Here is a 26,612-nt window from a genome sequence, read left to right as displayed (position 1 = left end):
GGGCCGCTTACTGACAAGAGCAATAAAGCCTGTACTGCAGCGCCTCCTGTTGGACACACTGACACAAAATACTGCATGTGATTTTATAATTACTTCCAAACGTTAACATGAACAAATATCAATCATAAATCTAAATGACACATTGAACGCATATTGTGATACAAAATTACATATGTTAATACCTTACCAATTGGCTTTCCTAGAAATAATCCACCATTAACCATTGGAATGATGAAGATGAGGCTGTTGTCATATATTGTCATTTATAACACCTCTCGGCAGACTATCGCACATGAGCGTAAAAAGAAGAGCATTGCATTCTATGTCTTTTAATAAGTGTAAAATTCAAATGTTTTCTCCGAGTTGTTTGACATGTTTAGCATAAACAGATACATGGAAAAAAAAATTGCAGAGCTGCTTTATGACGTCGATTTGTAGGCCAAACGCAAATTTCCCACTCCAGGATTTCCGGTTTTAAAATGAGTAAAATAATGTCTGTGGTTAACATCATTTGAAGAGCTCTGTTATTCGAGAAAAATAAATGCACATAAATATGAATTTTAAAACCACACACAAAAAAACAAAAAGTCACGTCCTGATGAGTTAAGAAGATGAAGTCCTTATTTAGCAATATAATATATTTAAGTGTTTCGCACAATTCACGATTGAGGTATAATTGCGTGTACCTTTATAACCCAGCGTTAAATTATAAAAAGAACGGAAAATTATATATATATATATATATATATATATATATATATATATATAAAAGTTTGCTATACCATTTTAGGAAGGTCTACAGGTCACGTCTTTAAGGTTCATTTTTGGAGCTTGTTATAGTTTATAGTAAGGTTAGGTTTGGATTTCTGAGTAATATATATATTGAACCTTAAAGATGTGACCTGTAGACCTTCCTAAAATGGTATAGCAAACTTGTGTGGCAAACCCTATTTCTGCAGAACATATACATGAGGAATGGATGCAACGTCATCAATCCAAAATCACAAACAGAGCTGGACTTCAGGATACATACTTTATAAACCAAATTTGAATAACTCGATAATCATGACACTTTAATATTCCTATTGACTCAACAATAAATATAAACCAAAAACACAGTTCGGCATTAGTTTATTTATTTTTTTGGTCACATTTATTGTGATGAAAATTGCTCACAGTTGTAATGACACATTGGAATAAATAATTTCATAAACCACAGAGACTGTTTTCAGGAAGTAATGCTTATTTTACAGTGAAATCAACAGAACTTATGACATAGATGTGCGTGTCGTAGTTTAATCAACCAACCTGGAAAATGGCAAAACACTGTAATAACACTGACAGTAACATGAAAACATAAATTTCTCCCCAGTCTCTACATATTTAAATCTATCCACATATTAAATAACTTTGTTATTTAGGATTATACACAGACAAAATACATGTGTTAATGATAAATGGTAGATTTGTCTCTGGTTAGTGCATGGTAAAATGTCCCTCTTATGAAAAGGAATATTATTGCATTTCTTGTATGATTTTTGTATTATCGGCAGTACTAGTGTAATTCGTTCATTCGAGCGATGAGGTCTCCTCTTGGCTTGAAAATGAGTCTTGTAGAGGAGACAGATGCCCTTCCACTCAGAAACATTGTGAAAACACACTATACAGTTATATTATTTGCAACGTTTTAACAAAATATATGTTTACTATTATTTGCATGTTTAAGTGCTACACAAAATGAGATAATGCTTTGTAATATCATTTTCAAAAAGAAGAAAAAAAAACAGTCCAAATCAACACATGAATTTCGGAATATGGATGTGATTTATATCAAGATGTTCAGGAGAAAATTTTGTAAAACGAGCACAGTCCTGGCTCATATGTTTGCGATTTTAGGGAAATCCTATCATAAGATTCACAAAATGAGAAAACTGTTCATAAAAGTACTTTTAAAAATATTGGTCACTGTTGGTAAGTAGTAAATGTTAACATCAAGTATCTTAATATGAAGTGATGCAGAGAATACTTCAACGCACAGACACGGAAAAAGCTAATAGAACTACATTTGCATCTTCTGTCAGAAATTGCTTCTTACTATTATGATATTTTAACTATGCCAGCAAATTAATATTTATCATGTATGCATAATAAAAAAGAATGGATTTTATATAATAAACATATTTAGACAAGGAATTTCAATAGGATCTACTTTCAAAAAATATAAAACATACAAAAAACACTCTACTCAGTGGAAAACAAAAGTAACCTTACATTTTTTTTTAACTTCTATAGGTGGAACTACAATTTGAGTACAGTTGGACTGGAAAAACACACAACCCAACAATCCTCCTTGTGGGCGGCAAATTCAAACACATATTCAAATGTTTGAAAACAAACATCTCCATACACACACACACACACACACACACATAAAAACATGTAAATATAACAAGGTGCCTTAGCACAGACTGGCACACACTGACCTACAGAACAGAAGCATTTAGTGGTGCTTGCAGTGTGGCATGATACAGAGTGTTTCGAAATACGTGAACTCACAAACTCGTCTCTCTATCCAAATCTGCCGCCTCCTCTTCATCGCCTCTTTTCTGTCCAATGGCAACTTCAACTGTTGAGCTGCAGAATCACAGAAAGACTCACATCATCATGGAGAAAAACAGACTTTGGTAGTCAAAAAGCTAATGAGAGTCTGTGAGTGACTAGAGTGTGCCGTAAAAAAAAAGATGTTTTGTGTGACCTCATTTTTTATGAGACTGATTTATTAGTGCTGTCAGTTGATTAAAATATTTAATTGATTACTGAAATTAATAACTAAACAATTCATATTCAATTTATTTAATTCTTAATTATTTAATATATAAACATTTTAATATGTATCATATTTAAACAATTTAAATATGAATTCATATTGAACACTTATTTCACAATTAACCTGTTAATGCATTTGTTTCTTTTTTTGCTGAAACCAACAAATTACTTGTGTATTATTGTGGTGTTTTTATCAGCTGTTTGGGCTCTCATTCTGACGGCACCCATTCATAGCAGAGGATCCACTGGTGAGCAAATGATGGAATGTACATTTCACCAAATGTTCAGATGGAGAAACAAATTAATTTACATCTTGGATGGCCTGAGGGTGAGCACATTTTCATTTTTGGGTGAACTACTCCATTAAAATTGTGCATGCACTAAACCAAAAAAATCCAAAATACCCCCCCCCCCCCCCCCCAAAAAAAAAAATCATGCTTTTCCATGCATTTGACATTCTCAACAAATACACACAAACATGCACACAATGCCTAAAATGCTCGAGTCTCTTGTGACGTCAGTGTTTCTAAAGCCTGGAAATGTTTCATTGTTGTTCAACTCTAAAGACACAACTTTTTGTATTTTTTTTAAGAAAAGGAAACAAGGATTAAACGTAGGAAACATGAACCATAGCACCAAAAGATGGAGACCAGGCAACCACAGCACTAGTGTATATACAGTGATCGTGCACAGACGGGTTGGGATGCGTCTTACCTTTGGAAACCAGCATCTGAGACATTAGGAGAGGGAGCTTATGAGTGACAGGGATGAAAAATTCATTCATAATATGAGCCTGATAGTCACACTTCCATTTTAAAGAGAACAGCATGTTTGAGGAGTTCACTAATGGGATGACTTTATAATGTAGTGCAGATCCTGGAGGATACCAACTGGATTAAAGACGAATCCACTTTATTCATTTATTTAGGAATTACACTTTATCCACTAAGATTCTTATTTTATTTTACTGGGAGTTGATTCCAAATTGGGAAAAAACATTTGAGCAATTCTACATATTCATTAGCATTAAAAAAAAATTAAGCTCAATGGGCTCAGATATGACCAAACTCTGATCTGAGAATGAAAATGTAGGCTTCTGGATCTTTTTAAAAGTAGGAATTTAGTTTAATGTTCCATAAAAGGAGTAAAACTGAACATGTCCCACTGTGACATAAAATACTGCATTGTCCCAATGCATTGTTTGCAGGTGTGTGGTGAGATTAAAATGATATGTTTGAATATTGTCATGTGTGCGAGAGAATATTCCATCCAAACCTTTTGGAGCTTTGATCTTTGCTGGTGCTGTCAGTGTTGAGTCCTTTCCAGATATTTCCAAAAGATGACTTTGTCATTTCATCCGAAATGTTGACTATGGATGGATCGTCCCTTGATGAACGCAAACACATTTTATGCATTTTAACCTTATATCATCTCCATATCTTATTTTTTTCATCTAAACATTTTTACAAAAAATAAAGACTGCAAGTTGACAAATGAAATTACATTGTATTACTATTACATTAAAAATGTCTCATAAAAAATTAACACACTACTGTTCGAAAGTTTGGGTCAGTATGAAAAAAAATATTTAAAAACAGTAATGTTGTGAGAAAAAAGACAATTTAAATAATCATTTTTTTTGTAATGTATTTTATAGAATTTTTCTCCAGTGTCACATGATCCTTGAGTAATCAGTCAAATATGCTGATTTGCTGCATACTGATGTCCATCTGATGCCCAGTTGAGATACAGTTTTTTTTTTCAGAAATCTTTGATTAATAAAAAGTTCAAAAGAACAGCATTTGTTTGCATCTGATTTATCAGCATTTATTTGATCTTTTGTTACATTATTAATTTCTTTTCAAACTAAATCTTACTGACCCAAACCTTTGAACAGTAGTGTATGTTTTCATAAAATAATAATAATAATAAAATAATGAAATAAATACATGTAAGTAAGTACAAGTAAGTAAATAAGTAAACAAATAAATAAATAAATGTGCTTTGTATAATAGCTAAATTCTTTGGTCAAATTAATGATTCAATAAAATATTTCTTTCAAATCACTGAATCAATATGAATACTCTAACAAAGCTAGATTTAAGGATAGATTAGATAACAGCAGCTTGCCCATGATTATATTTTTTTCCTACTTACTTAAAATGCCCCTCTAAGGGCACTTGTACAATTCCTTCATCCTCCATCAAGACACACTGATTTTCCTGAAAGTGAGAATAAAACATGTTGGTGAACTGTCCTTTTAAAACATTGTCTGCAGTGGTTGGTCAATGCCAGCCAATTGTGTTGTTGCTGGCCGCGACCAATAGCACTGTTTGATGGGGCGGGGGGTACCTCTTGCTGTGCATCTTCCATTTTTTTCTTCTTGCTCTCGGGCATTAGGTCATCAAGCCAGCTGAGATCTCGCTTAGAGAAGACAAAGTCCAACAGCTTACGAATGAACACAAGGGCTAAGACCTAAAAGAAAACAGGCAGACATCATATGAAATACACACATATATTGTATACACAGACACATATATGTCTATATATATATATATATATATATATATACACACACACACACAGTACAGTACCTATCTATCTATATAAACATAAACACACTTCTTACCATCATAGGAAAGACTATGGCAGCTCTGGAAGTTTTGATGACCCAGAGAAGCACCAAGCAGCTGAGCTGGATAATGGTGAACAGGTGAACCTTTCTCAACGGGACGTGTCTCAGGTAGATAAAATCAGGCTGGTGTTTTGCTGGCATCCCAAACAACTTCAGACGATCAAAGAACTGAATGGCAAACACAACTAACACTGTCAAAATTGCACAATGTCAATTCAGTATCGTTAACAAAAAATTTTTCTAAAACTTTAATAAACTAAATTATATACATATATATATATATATATATATATATATATATATATATATAGTATACACACACACACACACACAATATTACTTTCATCTAACATTCATATTATATATATATATCAGATAAAAAAAAAACTAACTTGAATGAAAACTGAAAATTAGAAATGTTGACTTGACTGCTAATTGAAATAAATCAAGATGAAGTTGGGGTACTACAAATGATACAAGCAAAAGCCTAACAATAAAATATAAAATTATTATATTATTTGATAAATTATTATTATAAATTATTATGTTTTATTATTAAACCATTAAATTAAAGTATAAAGCATTTTATTACAAATTATTATAATGTACAAATTACAAAGTATTATGAATTATTATATTATGATATAAATTATTATTAGAAATTATAATAAATTATTAAAATATGTAAATCATTAAACCATTCAATTATAAAGTTAAATGTAAATATAAAAATATATATATATCAACAATTACAAAAGCACATAATATTACTTAAATGAACACTGAGAATATAAAAAATAAAATCTAATACTAATTATTTATAAATGCTATAATAGTATATAAACAATACTAAAATGACATAAGCCACTCCTACATCTGAATAAACAACTATCAAGCACAATATATGAATTCAGTTGTTGCAGTACCTGTATGCCCCTGAGAGATGATGCTCCCATATAGAGGAAAACGCCATATAACACAGGCATTGGGATATGCTGAGCACAAAATAAAATAAACACTATTCAAAATGACGAAAAATCTCAAAAGTTTAATGCAAGCATCATGTGTTGATCAAACTTGGTGGCCTGACTCAGTCAGAGCTTAAGATCACTGACCTTCAGTATGGAGGTCATAAACACTGAGCTGCCCATGAGGACGAATATCATGAGGCCAGTGAAGCGCTGCTCTCTAATGCCCAAAAACTTGGGCTGTTCTCCAGGCGCGGAGCATTCAGACTCCAGCTTCAGGCTGTTCACGTGGGAGATTGATAGCACCGTCGCGGCCACGAACCACGGCAGGCCCATCAAAGAGCAAATGCCCAGCATCACACCCACCACAAACAGGTCCAAATGATACCCACAGCCTTTCTGTGGAGACACACGGACACAACAAAGGACATCAAGTCTACAAGTAGTGTTGTCAAAAGACCCGGTACTTCGGTACCAAGTCGGTACTAAAAAAATTTAAATGTGACGGTACCAGGTTTCTTTAAGTACCGGTAGTACCGAGGTCCCGTTCAAACCCGGTTCAGCCATAGACAATAAAAGAAAGGGTTCAGCGCTATGATTTCCGCGAAGCAGAAAACGAGGACGGAATCTCAAAATCCAGTCATGAAAATGAAACTTACATTTTAATATGGACAGTCACGGAATTTGTCAAAGTTAGCATACATTAATCGAATCAAATCTCCATATGGACCAGTATCTGTAAATGTTACGCCGCAAAAGTTGTTAGAAATATGAATCCGTGTTCTGCGCGTCTCTGTGTAAATTAATGAATGGCAGAGACGTGCGGGTTTGTTTACTACATAGACTGAAGCGCATGACGCTTGCATTAATTTCAGCATCTGAGCTTCAGAGTTCTCTCTCCATCAAGCGATCTGAACTTTTCAGTTCATCTCAATGGACGCACAGCGCACCTGTATTTGATGCTCTGTAAACTCTGTGTGAAGGCGCACGACTCACCGTCGCTTTACTGATAGCGCTGTTTCTCACACATGCAAAGAGAGAGAGAGAGAGAGTCTTACCACGCTGAATCGACACGCTATATGTAAACTATTCTTTGTTGTCTTCTCCTGTCAAAATAATGGAGTTCATTTAGAATTATTCATTCATTTTCGAACAAGCAGAAGACATACCGGTTTCTCCTGTAGTGGGCGGAGCTAATGCGCAAATGGCAATTTCATTGGCTGGCGCTGATCTCTTGCCGTCCCTGTTTTGATTTCAGCAAATCATTTTGACCGAACGCAGACAACGTGATTAATATTCATGAACCCAGCAGCTCATCAATTCATAGTGCATTGTATATACATTAGTATGATAGTAGAATTAGTAGTAGTATTATCAATACTCAAATGACAAATATGCATTCATTAGGCCTAAAAGTTAATTTTTACATAAAGGCATTGTGCTAGAAATATTGCTATTATTTAGTAAAATGTATGGGATACTGCTACTGTTGAAAAAAATTATAAAACTTTATTTTTTAAAGAAATAAATAACAATATTTCTTCCATGTTTTAATTTTAATAGCAAATCCCCTTTATTTACCAAAAATAAAATGTTTAAATTTCATAAATTAAAAGACAAATTAAATTTGGGTGGAAACTTGTTTACTGTTTTTCATAATTATATAACTTGTAGAAAAACTTTAAACGCAATTGTAAATAAGTATAAACAATGGCATTGGTTTTATTTTTAGTACTAAAAAGTTGTTGTTTTTTTAATTAGCATATTTTTGTGTTTTGCTTTGGTACCGAAATTGGTACCGAGAACCGTGGATTTTCACTGGTATCGGTACCGAATACTGAAATTTACTGAAACACTATCTACAAGAATATCTGCTCACCTAATGAAGCATATTGTGAAGGACTTAGCAACACACCTTCAGCTTGTGTTCCTTCCTGTTTATAATAACGGCAGTGATTTGTTGGTCCATGAAGATTAGGATGGTACACAGCAGAGCTGGGATGACGGTCACAATAGTGGTCCACCATGGGTTTGGTCCTATTGGGCTGATGAACCAGCCACGGTCATCTCTAGTTGGCTGTGAGAGATCATCTGATTAATCAAGTATTCCTATGCAGATGCAAAAATGAAGAGGAAACATTACTTAAAAACCTTTCTTCTTAACGACTCACTTTAAACTCATTAGGAACCTGTAGTTTGGTGGACGGGATCCCCAGAGTGTAGTCGATCAGAACCATAGACATGATGGTGATGAAAACAGCAAAATCACTGATAATGGCCCTCACCTGTTTAGAAACACAAAACTAGAGTAAGTGCTAGAAAATGAACATAAATCTGTGAGCCTTAAATAATGGGTCTAAATAATTTTGATTATATTATATTTTATTATATTATATTATATTATATTATATTGCAATTTTTTATATACTTTTTATATATACAGTAGATGTACAAAATAAACTATAACTTTCATTTGAATCAAAGTAATATTAAGTTCAATATGATTCATAATAATAATAATATAATAGTATCTAAATATATTTGAATATAGATATAAAATATATATAAAATGAATATGCAATTACATTATATTATCAATTATAATAATCATATCATCATAATAATTATTTTTATCTTTAATAATATTATACATTTCATTGTATTATGCAAAAAAATATTAGAATTATTATTATTCAATATGCAACATAATATAATATGTTTTCATCTCAAAATAATATATATATATATATATATATATATATATAATAAAAATGTAAAGTTAACTGACAGCACTACAAAAAAAATAAAATTCATGCACATTTTTGCAGATTCCCTAGTCCACTCTTAAAACCTCTTTGAGAGCCTACATAAACACACACATACAGTACTTCCACAGTTGTCTGTACTATTCTATACTGAACCACACACAAGCTTCTTGCCTTGGTTGGGAAGTAACGGCTAGTTTTGAACTCTTTAAGGAAGGAGGACATGGCAACCGTGGAGAAGAAGAGAATGACAGACCAGAAGAGTACATCAGGGATGTATGGACCGTGATGACCACAGGCTCTGCCCACAAACTCACCCCTGTTCTCCACACAGCCCTGAGATGAAACACAACACACAATAATCACATCTGCTTCTGATGAAGAACTCAGATAAACATAAACTCCAGAAAAAAAGAAAAGAGGATAAAATCATATACGGTCGTGTGTAACTGTGTAATAGCACAAGAATTTGTATAGTGGATTAGATTGTGTGCTGTATATTTGTGTGTGTGCAGGAGCTTAAATGTAAAGCGGAGGGAGGGGAACTGAGGTGAATGAGCAGAGGATTTGCTTTTATTAAAGTATGAGTCGCTGAAATGTATTAACCCATATCTGAGCCAAAGAAATGAAAGGGGTGTCTGTGGGAATGTTCAGGATACAATGGCTTTACCAGAATGTAGTATGCAGTACCATAAACGGTATGCAAATTTTCTATGTACAAGTGAGCTATATATATATATATATATATATATATATATACATATTTATTTATTTATTTTTTATTAAAAAAAGTGTTGTATACAAACCAGCTGAGTTTGTGTGGAACATACAATCCTACAATGCAATGTGCTTAATGATTAATGCATTTAATGTCCCCACCCCGCTCTGTATGTCATAACATGCAATTGCTAACAAACGTTATGCAGGACGACAACTGACTGTGTGATGTAGCATCAGAGAATGCATTTATATGCCTATAATATTCAAGAAATTAAAGGAATAAATGCCCCTGTATGGGCTTTTGTTTGACATTTATATATTTTTCATATCACGGTTATTGTGACCATAAGAATTCACAATAAAGATATATCGTGATATCTATAAAAACCCTGGAGGGAGAAAATATATCAGTCAAATTATTTTTTACTTTGTTTATTGAGTTTTTCTTTTTCACCCAACGAACATTAGGATACTGATAAATGAAGGGCACAAGACTCTGGCTTTCTCCATCTTCTTTGAAGCTTCTATGAAATAACAAGAGAGAAAATACTGTCAAGATCAACAATATGATGAATAAATATTAATGGTAACACTTTACAATAAGATGTCATTTGTTAACATTAATGTATTAATTACCATGAATGAACAATGAATAATACATTTAGTACACAATTTATTAATCTTTGTTAATGTGAATAAAAATCGAGTCATTCATTGTTCATGTTAGTTCACAGTGCATTAATGTTTACAAACACAACTTGTGATTTTAATAATGCATTGGTAAATGCTGAACTTAACATAAACTAAGATTAATAAATGCTGTGGAAATACTGTTTATTATTATTTATGTTATTTATATGTTAACTAATGTATTTAACTGATGTTAACTAATGAACCTTATTGAAGAATGAGCGCAGATGAGGCATTAAGTGCATGGCACTGCGACCGACATTTTACAGAGTTTAATGTAGCAATGTGGTTGCTCAGTTTTTCAAGACCAATTTTAATCATGTAACTGTTAATAGATTTGAACAAAGAAATAAAGTGTTACTACCCACAGGCCGTAATGATTGCAAAAATAAAAATAAGACGAGTAAAGAAAATGCTGTACTGTTCATCCCTTTACTTAAATGTTAAAAGGTTAATATAACGTCTCCCATTCTATGACTAGTAAAATAATGGCAACTTACTCTAATGAACACGGCTCTCCTCGGAGCAGGTGCGAGCGCTGCGTCTTCTTCTTGTGTGACAGACAGGTGTCAGCGTTAAGGCACAATACTGCCACCTGGGAGCTCAACCAGGTACTGGTGCTGGAGTACCGTATTTTCCGGACTATAAGTCGACTATAAGTTTTTTTCATAGTTTGGCTGGTCCTGCGACTTATAGTCAGGTGCAACTTATTTATCAAAATTAATTTGACATGAACCAAGAGAAATGAACTAAGAGAAATGAACCAAGAGAAAACATTACCGTCTACAGCCGCGAGAGGGCGCTCTATGCTGCTCAGTGCTCCTGTAGTCTACACTGAGCAGCATTGAGCGCCCTCTCGCGGCTGTAGACAGTAATGTTTTCTCTTGGTTCTTGGTTCTAAATAAATGCGCCTTATAGTCCAGTGCAACTTATATATGTTTTTTTCCTCATCATGACGTATTTTTGGACTGATGCGACTTATACTCAGGTGCAACTTCTAGCCCGAAAAACGGTATTTACATGTGGTGTTATCATAAAAGAACTGTTCATTTTTAAATATTGCGGTTACCGCTAATACCAATATATCGTCACACACTAAATTAACACGATATCGATAATTGTTGCTTTGAATATCACGGTTACCGTCAATCGTATATCGCGACACCCCTAATATCACATGATGAAGTGTAGCGATATCACACAAACAAGACAGCTGTTTATTTCCTGAATATCTGAACAAATTAAATTAAGTTTGTCAAAATTAAGTTAATATTGTAACATTTTTGAGACAGTATTGTCTGTTTTCGCAAAATTTTAACAACAAAACAGTTCAAAACAAAGTTTTGTTGCTGAAAAAATCCATGTTTTCAAATTAATTGAGTGAGTCAAGTGACTCCTTAATAAAGATCAAGTCACTTGCTTCATTTTTGAATGAATCAACCATTTGAGCGATTCAGTTGAATGAATGACTGAACTCACACATTAAGACAGTAACTTGCTGCCACCTACTGGTGTCTTTAGTTTTATATTTTGAGTATGTGATGGCAAAAAAGCAGCTATAGTTGTAATAAATGATCTATTAAATGTTTTTTCAGAATAATTACTATATATTTGGGTGGTAATTTCACAGCACAAATCAATGTTCCCTCATAGATAGTGTGTCACTTTTTGTGCAAACTAATTAGCAATTAGATTAATTAATTGTCACATCACGTAATTATATTAATATTTTTGGTAACATTTAAAGCCTTTATGTATTATAAAAGTAGTTTTAATGCATTAACTATGTCTTGTAATGTACCTTATATTATAATGTATTGTACAATCTCATTAATAATTGTAACCACAGTTAATACATTATAACACTCAATGGATTGGTACAATGTATTTTAAATTCCGTTCTAATTATTTATAACAATGTATTACAATGCACACAAGGAATAATTATAATGCATTATACTCTTAATTATCCCTTTATAATGCATTATAGATAAAAGGATTAAGTAAAGTGTTACCTAATGTTTAATTGCTTGAAAGCCCAAGATATTTATCATTGCATAATGCACACATAATGTATATTTCTCATACTGTCTGTCAAATCAGTATTCAGCATGGTAGTAATGCATTTAGAATGATGTTTGTTCAAGTCATTTAGAAAGATCGTATTTACGAGTTAAACGGCACCACAAAGTCATAATTATGAGTGGGATGCTCTGAGCATTTATTAAGCCCTGACTTTCAAAGCTGAAGGCACGTCAGTGAGAAAATATGGCAAACACAACAGGAGCAGAGTCTTTATTGACTGTTAATTTGTTTTAATGATTTTTTTTCATTTACAATAAAACTAGCTAAGTCACATGTATAATTTCTTAAAGATGAGTTTAAAGAAATCAAAAAGCTAAATTTTTGGTCAAAAATATACATCGCCATCATTGCTCCAACCAAAGTAGCTTAAAAGTACCTGACATTAACGAATTTCCAACTCGTAAATACAAACTTACTAGGAAGACTTTAATGCACCAATAGTCACACTCACCTTAACATCCAGGCCTAGCCAGTCAATATCAGATGCAGTGATGTTTTTTTCCTGCCAGTAATTCAGTGTGGCATTGCTGGGCTCTTTAGGTACTGTGCACACACACCTGCGAAACACACATAAATACATCACAAAATTTAATGCTGATAACTTTATCAACATGTACAACTGAATTTATAGAAGTGACCTTGAGGAAGATCGATGTGTTTGTGTGTCAGTACTCACGAGTACTGAGTGAGCTTGTTGAGGTCATTGTGCATGTTGAAAGGGTACGTCTCTCCCAGATGAATGAGTTTCTCCAGAGCCTCGTAGATGAAAATGATGCAGATGAGGGAAGCGAAGGCTTCCTCTGTGAATCGTGTGATGTAACACACCAGTGAGCTGGCATCTGTGGCAACCAGCAAAAGACACAAAAAGGCCGTCCACAGACCAATACACACACGTAAGGAGAGGTAGGACAAACCATACTCTCTGAGGAGAAAAACACAGATAAAAATTGTTCTTTATTTTATGGCAAAATTATGTAGGACACCTTGGGGGTGAATTCACTAAATAGTGCAGCACTAGTGAATTCCCCTGAACTGAATGAAAAAAATCTTTAGTGCAAATTAAAGGAGTCTCACTTGCAGAATTTGAAGAGGATTTTCTCAAAGACCAAGACAGGTCCCGTGCTGCCCAAGATAGTGAGGGGCTGCCCAGCAAACAAAGAATAAGCTATACCCGTCATAGAGGCTCCAAACAGAGACTCTATTGCACTCTAAGAGAGAAATGGGAAGAACATATCATCAGTCACATTATAATCAACCCATCAGTTTTAATATATGGTTCTGCACGTGTCCATACTATGCGTCCTTCTGTAGCTTCTCCCAGCAGACCTCCAAAGGTGATAACAGGAGACATGCAGGCGCAGTACAGGAAAAGGAAGGAGGCGAGACACTGCAAACTGATGGCATCTGTGTAATCTGACAGGTAGTGAGGAGCCTTACGCTTGATGTCCAGAATAAAACCGCCAAAAAACCTGACAATCCAAATAAAAAAAACACCTCTGAGAGCCAGTTATGTGATTTACAGAATTCATGAACACTAAAATATATGGGCAGTACATATTTGCAAACTACATACTTCCCTGTGCGCTGTAGCTCTGGTCCTCCATGGCCTCCATGCTCCTCAGCCTCCCCCAGATCAGCCCCTCCATTGGCCAGAGGAACCTTCCGTTTCTCCTGCAAGATGCAGACCCAAAACCAACATTACTACTGATCTCAGACCGGAGATAAAAATACTTCTATTCCAGTCAGTGATGCACTAAAGTGAATGAATATGTAATATAGTTCATATATTTAGCAAAATGTTCCCCTCTAGTGTTCATTTTCTTTCGAGTTTATGGACAATGAATAGATTTCCTGAGGTAAATGTAACATTAAGTGACATTGTTTGCCAGCTGTTTTATTTAGGTCTTTCCATTGATATAAGACTGATTGAGTGATTACATGAAACATTATATTATACATATATATTTTAGTATGTTGTACTATTTCTTTCAACATAATGTAACTTCTAATGGTCATTCATGATCATACTGTGCTATAATAACTAGTAGTGAAGAGATGATCGGTTTGGTCAATCATCAAATTTTTTTGGTTTAATATTTCTGGTTGCTGACATTTCTGTGCATCACTTATTTCAGCTTCTGTGATGAATCATTGGATGGAGTTTGAGAACTCGGTCACCTGTGAGGGCACGTTTTTGGGCGGCTCTATTCTGATGGTAGGATCCCACTCGCCTGGGGGAAGCACAGTCACCTGATCCAAAAACTCATCGATTCCTGCCACAAGGTCAGAACGATCCTTTGCTTTATAAGCTACATCATGGAAAACCTGGAGAAAAAGTCATCAGGAGAAATTAGCATGCATAACAGCTTGCTGCCTATAGTATGTCATCATATACAGAAATAAACACAGTGTTGTCCATACTACTGACCTCATCTGTCATGAGCGTGGCAATAGAGCGGCCGATCTCATGGTACTGAGGCCCTTTCCCCATTGGCCCCAGCAGAATAAAGAGAAACCTGCACAATGACATAGGACTTGGTAGTGAACTCTGAGGCACACCACTTGATAAAATGAGCTTGACCAACTGAGTCATTAATATATTTCATGTGTTTTGTGCTCAGATCTCTTTGCTCTTACCTGGTGGTGATTGGGACCTCTGCTAGGCCATTGAGCAGCACAGCAGGGGACAGACGGATGAAGGCCACCACAGGTTTCTCTAGAAACTCCAGTTCACCCACCAAGATGTTGGATGCCTCAGCTCCGGGTGGGATCTTCTTCATGAAATGGAGGTCTATCTGCATACCCAAAAAAATGCTTCCTTAATATTTGATCAAAAATACAGTAAAAATAGTCATATTCTGATTTAAAAAGTTGTTGTGCAAGCAAAGTTGATTTTTCAGTAGCCATTACTCAAATGGCTCCTTCAGAAATTATTCTAATATGCTGATTTGATGCTCAAGAAACTTTTCTTATTGTTATCAATGTTGAAAACAGTAAGTTCTTAAATTCTATATTTAAATCATGCAGTTTTTAGAGTTCTTTGATAAATAGAAAGTTTAAAAGAACATAATTTATTTGAAACAAAACTCTTTTGTAACAATTAAAATTATTTACTTTGCTGAATAAAATTATTCATATAAAAAAATAAAACACTTTTGAACAGTAGTGTATATTTGTATATTTAGGATCCAGAATAAGATGTATTACAGTTTGGAAGGTGATTCTTACTTTGCTGAAGTCAACAGAACTGTTCTCTCGACTGCCATCCGCACGTCCTTCTGTAGTGGTGGGCTGAGCCTGAGGAGACACCATCTGACCTGGAAACAGTCCAGCAATCATACAAAACAGAGGAAATAAATAAGAGACCATCATACAACAGATTTGTTCATTTTAAAGAAAGGCAGTGATGTCACGGTCATGGAGATTAAGACCTACTGAAGGCACACATACCTGGTTGAAAATAGTAGCAAGGAACATGTTAAGGAAGCCGATTAAAAACATCTTAGCCTTGTCTAAATCTATTCAAATTTAAAAACTAAATCAGAAGTGGAAATTAGGTAGAATGAGGTTGGATATGTAAAAGTCTACTACAATTCCCAATACTACTTCCTAGGTCAACGTTGATCCTGGAGAGCACCAACCCTAATAAAACACACCTGAACAAGCTAATCAAGGTCTTAAGTATACAGGTCGGTATTTTGTTTTTCAGGGTTGGAGCTAAAATCTCCAGTACAGTGACCCTCCAGGTTCAACATTCCCCACCCCTGTCCTGGGTGGTTAAAGGCAAAGCTAAGTGGTTAAATATTACACTAATGCTATTTTTATTGTTGGTTAGAACATTTATATGGAATACCTAAATAACTCTGTATGAACAGCTGGCAATTACCATCATACATTTGCAAGTCCACCATATTGGAAAGGCCAAGAGTAATATATATGCAAATGAACTGACATGGTATCATCCAACTGTGATATCTAGATTGTCCATATCTACGTATACATTAAGGTACAGTCACATTTAGAACTGTTCACAGATTTTTGTGAGCAAAATCTAGTCAAACATGCTCACAAATTTCTTGTGAGAAAAAAAAATTATGCTCCACAGATGTTTCATCAGATTTAAGTTGGTCACACAAATTTGCAACATTGACCAACAGAAATCTGTTTGGTTTAACGGTGACTTCTACTCTATTGACAATAGACCTTTTTTGCTCTCAAAATTTCTTTAGTGTGACTGCACCTTCAGAGTACAGGTGAATCTATGATCATATTGCCTGATGCTGTCTCTTCTTCAGGGTCGAGGGCAGGGATGACGTGGTAGCCGTAAGGCGGGCTTAGTCATTTGCTGAAGGGGATGTGGGTTTTTTGGGGCCGGATAAGAGGGTTGTCTAGGCCAGGAAGGGCAGAAAGGGAAGGATGGGGTTTATGGGGATCTGACAGACACTTGGGACATCGGAGGGACCAGGCTGGAAATAAGAGCACCTTTCTGTTTCTCACACTCTGGCAGAACCTAGACCAGAGAGAGAAGGAACTGGGGGGCGATTGGGTTGTGATGATAACTGGGACACAGACAGACACACCATAAAAAGGATGATAAGACAGATGCATGACAAAAGCAAAAGAAAGCATTTGCTGGAGAGTGTGGAGCAGTACCATTCTTATCCATGGAGTGCGGTTCAGACTGCTTCCTGCTAATATCTGCGAAAGAGCGTACGATGGGGATCCGGTTAGCCAGTTTCTTCTGGTTCTGATGGTGGTGCTGTTTAAGGAGAGCATTTCGGATCTTCTTCCTCACCTCCTCTCCCAAAGAAACTGACGTCTCGTGCTGGTCCAAAACCAAATCTTAAAAACAACGAATAATACAAATTATAAATGATATACACTAACATTTTTATTTTTGGAAGAAATTAAAAGCCGGGACATGTTATATTGATCAACATTGCCAGTAAATACATGTATAATGTTACAGAAGATTTCTAGTTCAAATAAATGCTGTTCTTCTCAACTTTCTTTTAACCAGTAAATGCTGAAAAAAATATATCATGATTTTCAAACACAATATAACACTGTTTTAACACTGATAACAATTACAAATGTTTCTTGATCAACAAATTAGCAATTTATTTAAAACAGAAATCTTTTGTAACAATACAAGTATTTACTATCAGTTTTTTATCAATTTAGCATATCTTGGCAGTATAGGACAGTTTATATCTTGAAAAAAAAAACATTTTTTTTTTTACTTTTAAAAATCTTTTCAAAAAGTATCTTAGGTGTTGACTCAATAACCACAACTGTTTTTAGCAATAACACTCTTTACTGCTCAAACACGTACAACTGCATCAGCTCCGTAAACAAGACTGAACTGAACTACAAAAAACCCGCGCTCACCCCCAAAATGGTGCTCTTCGCACATGCGCAGAAGATAAAACATAACTTAACAATCTCCCTTTTTTTCTTTTATGTAAAACTAGTTTACAGAGATTTAGTTTGAATGACTAAACATTGACAAAACATAAGAAAGTCCTTGTTAAATCATTTTAGTCTTTAAGTTGGCAAACGCCTGTGCTCAGAGCTTTCAAAAGGCCAAATGCAGATGCTCCTTTTTTTTGTTAAGCAGTTAGCTAGCTGCTCTTTGGTGGCTGACCACAAGATCTGCTGAACAGTTCCAGAGTGTATGAGCTCCTTCATACTGCTGATTTCTAGGCGCAGTCTCTTTTCGGTGACAGATTTTGTAGATTTGAGAGCATCGAGATAGGAATGATTGTCTGTTATACACACAACGGGTAAGTTTTTGCATGAGCAGTCACCAGTGGTAATCTCAGAGTCAAGTCAAGTCACCTTTATTTATATAGCGCTTTAAACAAAATACATTGCGTCAAAGCAACTGAACAACATTCATTAGGAAAACAGTGTGTCAATAATGCTAAATGACAGTTAAAGGCAGTTCATCATTGAATTCAGTGATGTCATCTCTGTTCAGTTAAATAGTGTCTGCACATTTATTTGCAATCAAGTCAACGATATCGCTGTAGATGAAGTGACCCCAACTAAGCAAGCCAGAGGCGACAGCGGCAAGGAACCGAAACTCCATCGGTGACAGAATGGAGAAAAAAACCTTGGGAGAAACCAGGCTCAGTTGGGGGGCCAGTTCTCCTCTGACCAGACGAAACCAGTAGTTCAATACCAGGCTGCAGCAAAGTCAGATTGTGCAGAAGAATCCTGTTTCCTGTGGTCTTGTCCTGGTGGTCCTCTGAGACAAGGTCTTTACAGGGGATCTGTATCTGGGGCTCTAGTTGTCCTGGTCTCCGCTGTCTTTCAGGGCAGTAGAGGTCCTTTCTAGGTGCTGATCCACCATCTGGTCTGGATACGTACTGGATCCGGGTGACTGCAGTGACCCTCTGATCTGGATACAGACTGGATCTGGTGGCTACGGTGACCTCGGAATAAGAGAGTAGATGCCATTCTTCTAATGATGTAGCAAGTACATAGGGTGTTATGTGAAGTGTTCCCGGTTCCGGTTTACCTAATTAATGCAGCCTAAAAATCCTTTAACGGATTTGGATATTAAAAGCATATTAGTATGTTATGTGTAGGGCTGTGACGGTTGCCGTGACAACCGCGTCACCGCGATGGTCGGTTGCTACCGCGGTTGTCTACTGCCACCGGCGGTAGTGCACGTGACGTCACAAACTCTATAGCAAGCATAATAAAAAGTTTTGTATATAAGTGTAATAACTGTAATAGTTGCAAATTCTAAGTCTAGGGTTATTAACAAATTACCTCAAACACAGCGTTTCCTTTAGATATGCAGATTTGAGCGCAGGAAAATACAGTTTATGCATTCAGCCAATTAGTTTAGTGTTGGGCGATGGATCTTGTTGGGAAAGCAAATACCGCATCACCGATCTGGAGTCATCTGCATTCATGTCATCCATCAGCGTTTGCACAAGTTCTCGTGATCGCAAACGCTGGCTGGTCAGGTTTGGTGAGGCTTTCTCCAAACTGGCCAAATACAAACGAGACAGCGATGAATAAACGATGGTAACAAGAAATATGGCAACGATTCCTATTTCAAAGAGAGCGCGTTCAGATGAAGAGTTAGTTATTGAGCTTGCTTGGTGGCGGAAAAGTAAACCGGACGCAACACAACCGCGTTGCGACAGGTTTAGTCTGTCTAGTGTCTATACAGGGCATTTGAACTCAGTGTCAGTAGCCTACATCACAGACCGGACGGGGATTTATCATGTCATGTTGTGCTACATTCAGTGTAGCATCACTGATTATAATGAGTATTTTGTCGCGCTGCGTCGCTCGCGTCCGTTAGATAGGGGGTATTTAACTTTCTTATTTAGGCTACTTTCTTGTTTAACTGAATTATTTCTTTGATATTTATTTTAGTGTTTTGCAGGTGGCGTTCACTGACAGAAGTGCTCAAATAAACACTAACTGACGAGTTAAATAGGATGTGTTGGAGGAGTGAGACAGTGCTGGGCTGATTTCTAGACGTGCATACATATAAATATATCCTGTATATAATATATATAAAATATATTACATGCATGCACAGTTTAAGTCAGCTTTAATCACCTTTTTTGGTAATTCCATGAATTAACTGACCACGACACTGCTTGCACATAGTTTATTTCGCAGTTTGATATGAAAGGATACGCACAAAGGAAGCGCGCGCAGCCTTTGAGCACAGGACCGTCCGCGCTCGCTTAACTTGCACCTGATAATAAAGTGAAGTGGAGCGCGTGTCTGAAATGTCTCCTGTTCAGTCATTCTGCGACTGAATAAATTCACTTCTTGTCTTGAGAAAAAGTGACGGAAGCAGCAGTTGTGAGTGGGTGGCCATCCCCGCCCCTACGTAAAATAATTTGAATACGTTAAACTGGAAAAAAAGTATCGCCTTCGTTAACGAGCAAATTTTGACACTAATATATTTATACGTATATATATATATATATATGTGTGTGTGTGTGTGTGTGTGTTTTTTTTTTTCTTCTTTTTTTTTTTTTTTTTTTTTTTCAAACACCGCGCCACCGGCGGTTGTTGGTCCATGACTACCGCGGTGGTAAAAATCAGCCACCGTCACAGCCCTAGTTATGTGTAAGCCAGGTTAAAGAGATGTGTCTTTAATCTACATTTAAACAGAAATATGGTGTGAATTAAGTTATATTTTATCACTTTAAAAAACAGAGAGTGATAGTAAGATAAAGATTCTAGAGAAAAAAATAAATAAAAATAAAAACAGCTAGACGGAGCTACGATTAGCTACAGAAGGCCAACAGGAAGTAGAGAAAACACTGTCCAACAGCGACACCCGCCCAGTAGAGTGTAGCGAGGAAAACAGCACTGTCAATCCCATCTGCAAGTGCCAAAGTCTCTCCTGCTAAGGTACTCCGTACAACTCTCCTGATGCGTTTTGACTGCCAGGATATAGGTGAGAATCTTCCATATAATTTCTTTGCTCTGCACTTCTTTTAGTGGGCGAATGTAAATGTCTCTGGTTAACTCTTTACCTTGTAAAAAGGCTGCTTTAATGTCCATGGAGTTTAGATGCCATTTTAGTTGCCATCTGAACTACAGGTAGGTGAGTCTTTGGGAAGGTCTTGAGTGTTTGTTTCTTCAAAGCCTCTCGCAACAAGTCTAGCTTTAGGCAGAACTCCAGCAGTTGTTTATTTTAGTGTGCACACCCATCTCGTGGAGATGCACTTCTGCCCTTCATCTTTCACCTCTTCAAATACTTCATTTCTCTTCCAGGTGTTGAGTTCTGTATTTTTTGCAGCAATGAAGAGATCATCATGTACTATCATTATATCATCCTCATTGTAGTCAGTGCTCAGCTTAGAATGTTCAGATGGAATCGCCTGAACACTGTCCATCTGTCCAAGATCAACTGATCCAGTTGTCCCAGCAATTTCCTCAGGCACACTGTATTGCAAATTATACCAGTTCTTGTGCTTTCCAGTAGCCTTTCCTACTCGGCTGATGATTTTCCCAGTGTGGGTTTGTCCACTTTGATTGTTGATGTATTTCACCGTTTGGCCAATTTTTAGTCTTAGGCCTTCACAGCTCATGGATGAGTGTGTTTGTGTTATCTGGGATTGATCAAGATTATCTCCTCCCGGCAGCATTGATGTATGAGGTTCACTGTCATCTTCAGCATTAGTAGGTCCATCATTTGCTGGTGTCACTTCCTCATTTTCACTTTCAGTGTCACTGAGATCTGCTGCTGGTGTTACTGTAGGATTTTCATATGTTTTCATTTGTTCTCTTTCTGTCTTCTCCAGTTTTGTTTGCGGATCATCCACCTTTCTTAGTCTAGACTGATGCACCCTAACATAGGTTCCGTCGTGCCTGACAAATACCACCACACCATCTTGGCCTATTACCACACCTGGACCTTTCCACTCATTACAATCTACTCGCTTATAATACACTTTGTCCCCCGTTTCATATTTGTCATGAATGGGCCGCAGTTGCTTACGAAGCGCTCTTCTGATTTTCTCTGAGCATTCAGCTTATGTGAATGCTTTTCTCATTGCATGTAGTGTTGTGATTTGCTTAGCTATCCAAGTACTCTTACTTGTTTCCATAGCAGGGGGCTTATCAGTGAGGACTGAGGGTAGATTTGGGTTCTGCCCAAACACTGTGCAGAGAGTTCTTTGCCATTAATGCCCAATCTAGAGCTGTCTTCCAGTCACAGTTTTTGTCCCTCTTCACTTTCAGCAAATTTTCAGTGAGGGTCTGATTGTGTCTTTCTAAAAGGCCATTGCTCCATGGAATGTATGCTGCAGTTGTTTTAACTTCAATGTTAAACTTTTCAGCCATGTCCTTCATTTCATCTTTGTTAAATTCACCTCCGTTATCACTAAACAGTCTGCATGGAGGACCATGAACACTTATCCAGCAGTGAATAAAGTGCTTCACTATCTCTTTTGGGTTCTTTGTGGTGACAATACTCCCTGTACTGAAGCGTGTGAAGTGGTCAATAGCGTGCAAATACCATACTCCCGGCTCAAGCTCATGTAAGTCCACAGCCACAGTTTCATTATAGGCTGATGCCATAGGCAAACCCACTACAGACTTATGTTTTGGCTTGCTGTATCTGATACATGTATCACAGTTTTTAACAATGTTCTTGAGGATTGTGTTGCTTTCATCATCATGATTACCTGAGCAGGCCAGTAATCTTTGCAGTCTATCAGCTGAAGCATGTCCAAATTGTCTGTGTAGTTTCAACAGTACTCTCTCCTTTTCTTTTGCTGTCATGTTTTCTGTCACAGCAAGAATTTCATGTTCATTGTGTTTTGCTCTAACTTGTCTCCTTTTCACGTAGATGACTGTCATCTCTTAAGTTCACACAATAATGTCCTGAAGATGTCAGTTCAAGGTTAACAGGTTGTTTAAACATGGTTGCTTTGTCATTTGCAATGTCCAGAACTGCACTGGCTCTTTTCAATGAAACCTTGCTTTAGAGCATTGGTATATCTGCAGGAAAAACTTCTGTCTCTATTTTGCACCTGGTATGTCCTATTTTAACTGGAATGGTGACTTTCCTTGTGGAGTGAATAACTTTGCCATCACCAAATCTGAAAGGTCTTGAACTTTGTTTGTCATCTATTTTCAGTAACTCACTCTGTGGCAGCCCACTTGTATAATCATCAAGCCATTTTTCTCCACACACTGTTCTTGTACAGGCTGTGTCAATCACAGCTGATCCTAAAGCCTCCACCATGAAGATTTCTGTGTTAGACAATGATTCATTTGAAAACAAAGTGATGTTGCATTCTTCAACATTATCTTTAAGTCCTTCATCTTTTGTCAGTCTTACATGTTCTTTTTTGTTTGGACAGTCCTTTGCCCAGTGATAAGTGCTCTGGCAAATTGCACATTTCGTTCTTCCCATATTTATCAAGGGGGTTTGTGCCTTGAGCCACGGTTTGGGGTTGTTGTGTGGTGTTTGATTTATTTCCCCGTTTACCCGAGTATCTCGTGTAATAGGCAGTGTCACTATCTGCGCTCAGCAGTGCACTGTCACCCTCTCGTGGTGAAGCAACGTTATCTCCAAAAATAATTTTCAAGGCTGATTCGATATCAACGAAAGAAACGCTGGGGCAAGCTGTAAGTGCTAACTGTTTATCTTTAACGGTAAGTCCGGCAGTTTCTAGTAGCTTGAAGGCTAGTACGGCATCTGGGAGCTCCATTTTGAACTTACGTAGCCTGTTGTATCGATGTTCGAACTCGACGATGTATTCCACCATAGAAACACTGCTTTCTCTTGTGATCCGGTCGAACTCCGTGTACGCCTCATACTGTCGATCTTTTTCTTCTTTTAAAAACACAGAGTCCAATTTCGCTATAAGTGTTTGCATTCCAGTGTCTGCATTTAAATCCTCAGAGGAAATTTCCAGTGCACTGTCCCTTGCTTTGCCCGTTAGTGACAAGGTAACTGCCAAAGCTTGTTTCTTTTTGTCCAAGTCGGTGACACATCTCCAAATTTCAACCAAATTTTTCCAACTTTCGTACGCCGTCTTCCACCCCCAAAAAAATTACATCAATAGCACCTGTGGGACATTATTTTCAACATACTATCATTTGTGATGCACAAATCTAATATTGCAAGCTATTTAATTGTGACATTTGCTAAATGGGGTTATATTGCTGAAATGAAAACGATGAATGCTGATTGCTTTGGATCTGTAAAGAAGGCCTAGAGAAGATCTAGTCTGGACACTGTTTTCAAACTCAGTACCTGCGATCTCCTCCAGTGAGTTGGCCCTCATGTCCAGCATGACGGTGCCGTTGAGGATGCAGCTCCGCAGCTCAAACAGACTGTGAAGGGAAAGAGTAGCCACGTACGGCTTACTCCACCTCTCCCCTCCATCCTCTACATCCTCCTCAAACTTCAGCCATCTATAGGCAAACAAGGGACAGGAGAGAGAAGAAAAGAGGAAGATTGGGAAAAAGAGAGCGTAAATGAGAATGATTATTACATTAATTCTCTCATTTAGCTGCAGTACCAAAAACTTGTATTGCATTAGCTGTAATGGATATATGCCTAATGGATATATGCGGATGACAAGTTATCATACTCTCTTTGTAGTGACGCTTGACCTCTGTTTTCTCTCTTTTGTTTTTAACATGTTAGATCCATTCTTCTCCTCCATTTGAGTCCTCTGCTCATCTCTCTTCCAGTACCATGACAATCCTCTGTGTGCATGTGTATGTGCGTGTGTGTGTGTGTATTTGTACCTCGCAGTCTCTTTCCATTCCGCATCCTCTCCCTCTTTCAGGCAGATTTCGTCCAGCTCTGTGAAGAGAGCGTGAGGAATGTGTTCCTCATCATCCTCCATTCCCAGCAGGAACTGTACACGCTGAGACGGTGTGTCTGCTACAGAAAAAAAAGACATTTTATTATTTATCTCTGTCCCTTTTGACTCAATCAAGTTTTCATTTATCCTTGTAGACTTACTATATGAAGGTGATTCTCTGCCATCCTCGGTTCCAGAATCTCTCTCCCGTGACCTCTTCCTGTGGCGATGTCCATGGTGGCGATGCCGTCTGTGTGATCTCCGACCCAGTGGTACATGCACCCCAATGTAGAGGGTTCGGTGGCCTGCCAGGTACAAACAGAATAAGACAGTTTTCACAAAATGTTTTAAACAAAGTAGCTATAGGGCACTACAGTGATGACGTATTTTTTGTAGGCAAACCCTGAAGTTAGCATCAATAGGATTTATCCATTGGCTTCTGGATTATTGCTGAAAAAGAGCTCTGTGCACATTAAAGCTTGTCGTTTTGTTCATTAAGATCTTCACAAATGAACAATATTACTTATATAACACCTTTTTTTGAATAAGGTGGAAAGTTTGAGTTAGAATGGTATGTAAGAGTGCAATTATTAGGCTAGACAAGAGACTAGCTTTCCTGTTCAGCAAATTGATGTTTAATGTGTAGAGATATAACGATGCATCCTGAGCCGGTTGAAAATCAGTGAACATATATGACAATACATTACAAGTCGGTTGATAAATTTGGGGCTGGGGGGTTTTATGAATGCATCTCTGAGGGGAACTGACTGTCTTCAGAAATGTTAAGATGGTATTTTCTTTTCATCTTGCCTCCCTATAATGCATATTAAACTATTGTTTATAAATGCAGCACTGCCTTGTTTACAGCGGTAACCAAGGAAATCCTATATTCCTGTTGTTTCATAAGCACCACCTGCTGTCAGAGAGAGAATCTGCGTTCTCATTCAGCCTGTCTTCTTTTATAGTTTTATGTAGCATCATTTCAGAAAGCTAAAGTCAGTATCCTGTTTTTGCTTCAAATGATGGTATAAAAAAAACAATTTAAAAAATATTTTATTTGCATTTATTTATTTATGCAAATAATTAATTTATTTATTCATTTATTTATTTGATTGATTGATTTGGGACTTGTTTTAAATTTTCAAATTATTTTTGTTTATTTAACAAGACATTTGTTGCAAAATGCCAGAGAAAACATGTTGTCTTAATTACTGTTACTGTCAAATTTCCATGGAAGAAAGAAACCCATGCAGTTCTTAATCAACAAGAGAGTGAGGAAATCATGACAAAATGTTTGTTGGGGTGAACTGTTCCTTTAACGATAAACACTTCCTTTATTCCTTCATCTTAAAGGGTCTAGCAGATGTAGAAGTCTGTTGTACAAGATCCTATCTCTGCAGTCATATAATCAGATTCGGCAGATCTGTACTTTGTGTTTCTGTTCTTGTTTACAGTCTCAGATTAAACTATAGCATTAAATCCCTCTCTCACTCTCACCCTCCAGCTTTCTGACAGTGTGTGTCTGTGGAGAGAGATGTGTGCTTGTAGCCTTGGGCACTGACACAGAGTAGCCACAAAACAGACCTTTACATCACAACTTAAG

The 26,612-nt window shown here is 36.7% G+C and overlaps 1 protein-coding gene across 6 annotated transcripts in view; it reads right to left on the bottom strand.

The window, feature by feature from the left end:
• Positions 1-1,114: 1,114 nt before the first annotated feature.
• Positions 1,115-26,612, bottom strand: part of slc4a10a (solute carrier family 4 member 10a) — a 48,352-nt gene continuing 22,854 nt past the window's right edge. For 3 of the 6 annotated variants that reach the window (XM_059538291.1, XM_059538292.1, XM_059538293.1), the window contains 22 exons: positions 24,951-25,314; positions 24,451-24,611; positions 17,343-17,531; positions 15,918-16,006; positions 15,327-15,484; positions 15,118-15,205; positions 14,868-15,014; positions 14,263-14,360; positions 13,984-14,158; positions 13,764-13,897; positions 13,366-13,611; positions 13,141-13,246; positions 9,369-9,530; positions 8,601-8,714; positions 8,345-8,506; positions 6,577-6,828; positions 6,388-6,456; positions 5,456-5,629; positions 5,179-5,301; positions 4,984-5,048; positions 4,102-4,212; positions 1,115-2,634 (listed from right to left, as the gene is read on the bottom strand). In XM_059538291.1, the coding sequence (XP_059394274.1) occupies positions 2,553-2,634; positions 4,102-4,212; positions 4,984-5,048; positions 5,179-5,301; positions 5,456-5,629; positions 6,388-6,456; positions 6,577-6,828; positions 8,345-8,506; positions 8,601-8,714; positions 9,369-9,530; positions 13,141-13,246; positions 13,366-13,611; positions 13,764-13,897; positions 13,984-14,158; positions 14,263-14,360; positions 14,868-15,014; positions 15,118-15,205; positions 15,327-15,484; positions 15,918-16,006; positions 17,343-17,531; positions 24,451-24,611; positions 24,951-25,314 (3,269 nt within the window). In that variant the 3' untranslated portion in view covers positions 1,115-2,552. Of the gene's footprint in view, positions 2,635-3,540; positions 3,578-4,101; positions 4,213-4,983; positions 5,049-5,178; positions 5,302-5,455; positions 5,630-6,387; positions 6,457-6,576; positions 6,829-8,344; positions 8,539-8,600; positions 8,715-9,368; positions 9,531-13,140; positions 13,247-13,365; positions 13,612-13,763; positions 13,898-13,983; positions 14,159-14,262; positions 14,361-14,867; positions 15,015-15,117; positions 15,206-15,326; positions 15,485-15,917; positions 16,007-17,342; positions 17,532-24,450; positions 24,612-24,950; positions 25,315-26,612 lie in introns of those variants that run through there. The other 3 variants (XM_059538295.1, XM_059538296.1, XR_009427456.1) reach the window with 3 other exon arrangements.

The sequence above is a fragment of the Carassius carassius genome, chromosome 44 (assembly GCF_963082965.1).
Source record: "Carassius carassius chromosome 44, fCarCar2.1, whole genome shotgun sequence".
Classification (NCBI taxonomy): Eukaryota; Metazoa; Chordata; class Actinopteri; order Cypriniformes; family Cyprinidae; genus Carassius; species Carassius carassius.
The sequence above is the reverse complement of the archived record's forward strand: the minus strand, read 5'-3'. Positions and strand labels throughout refer to the sequence as shown.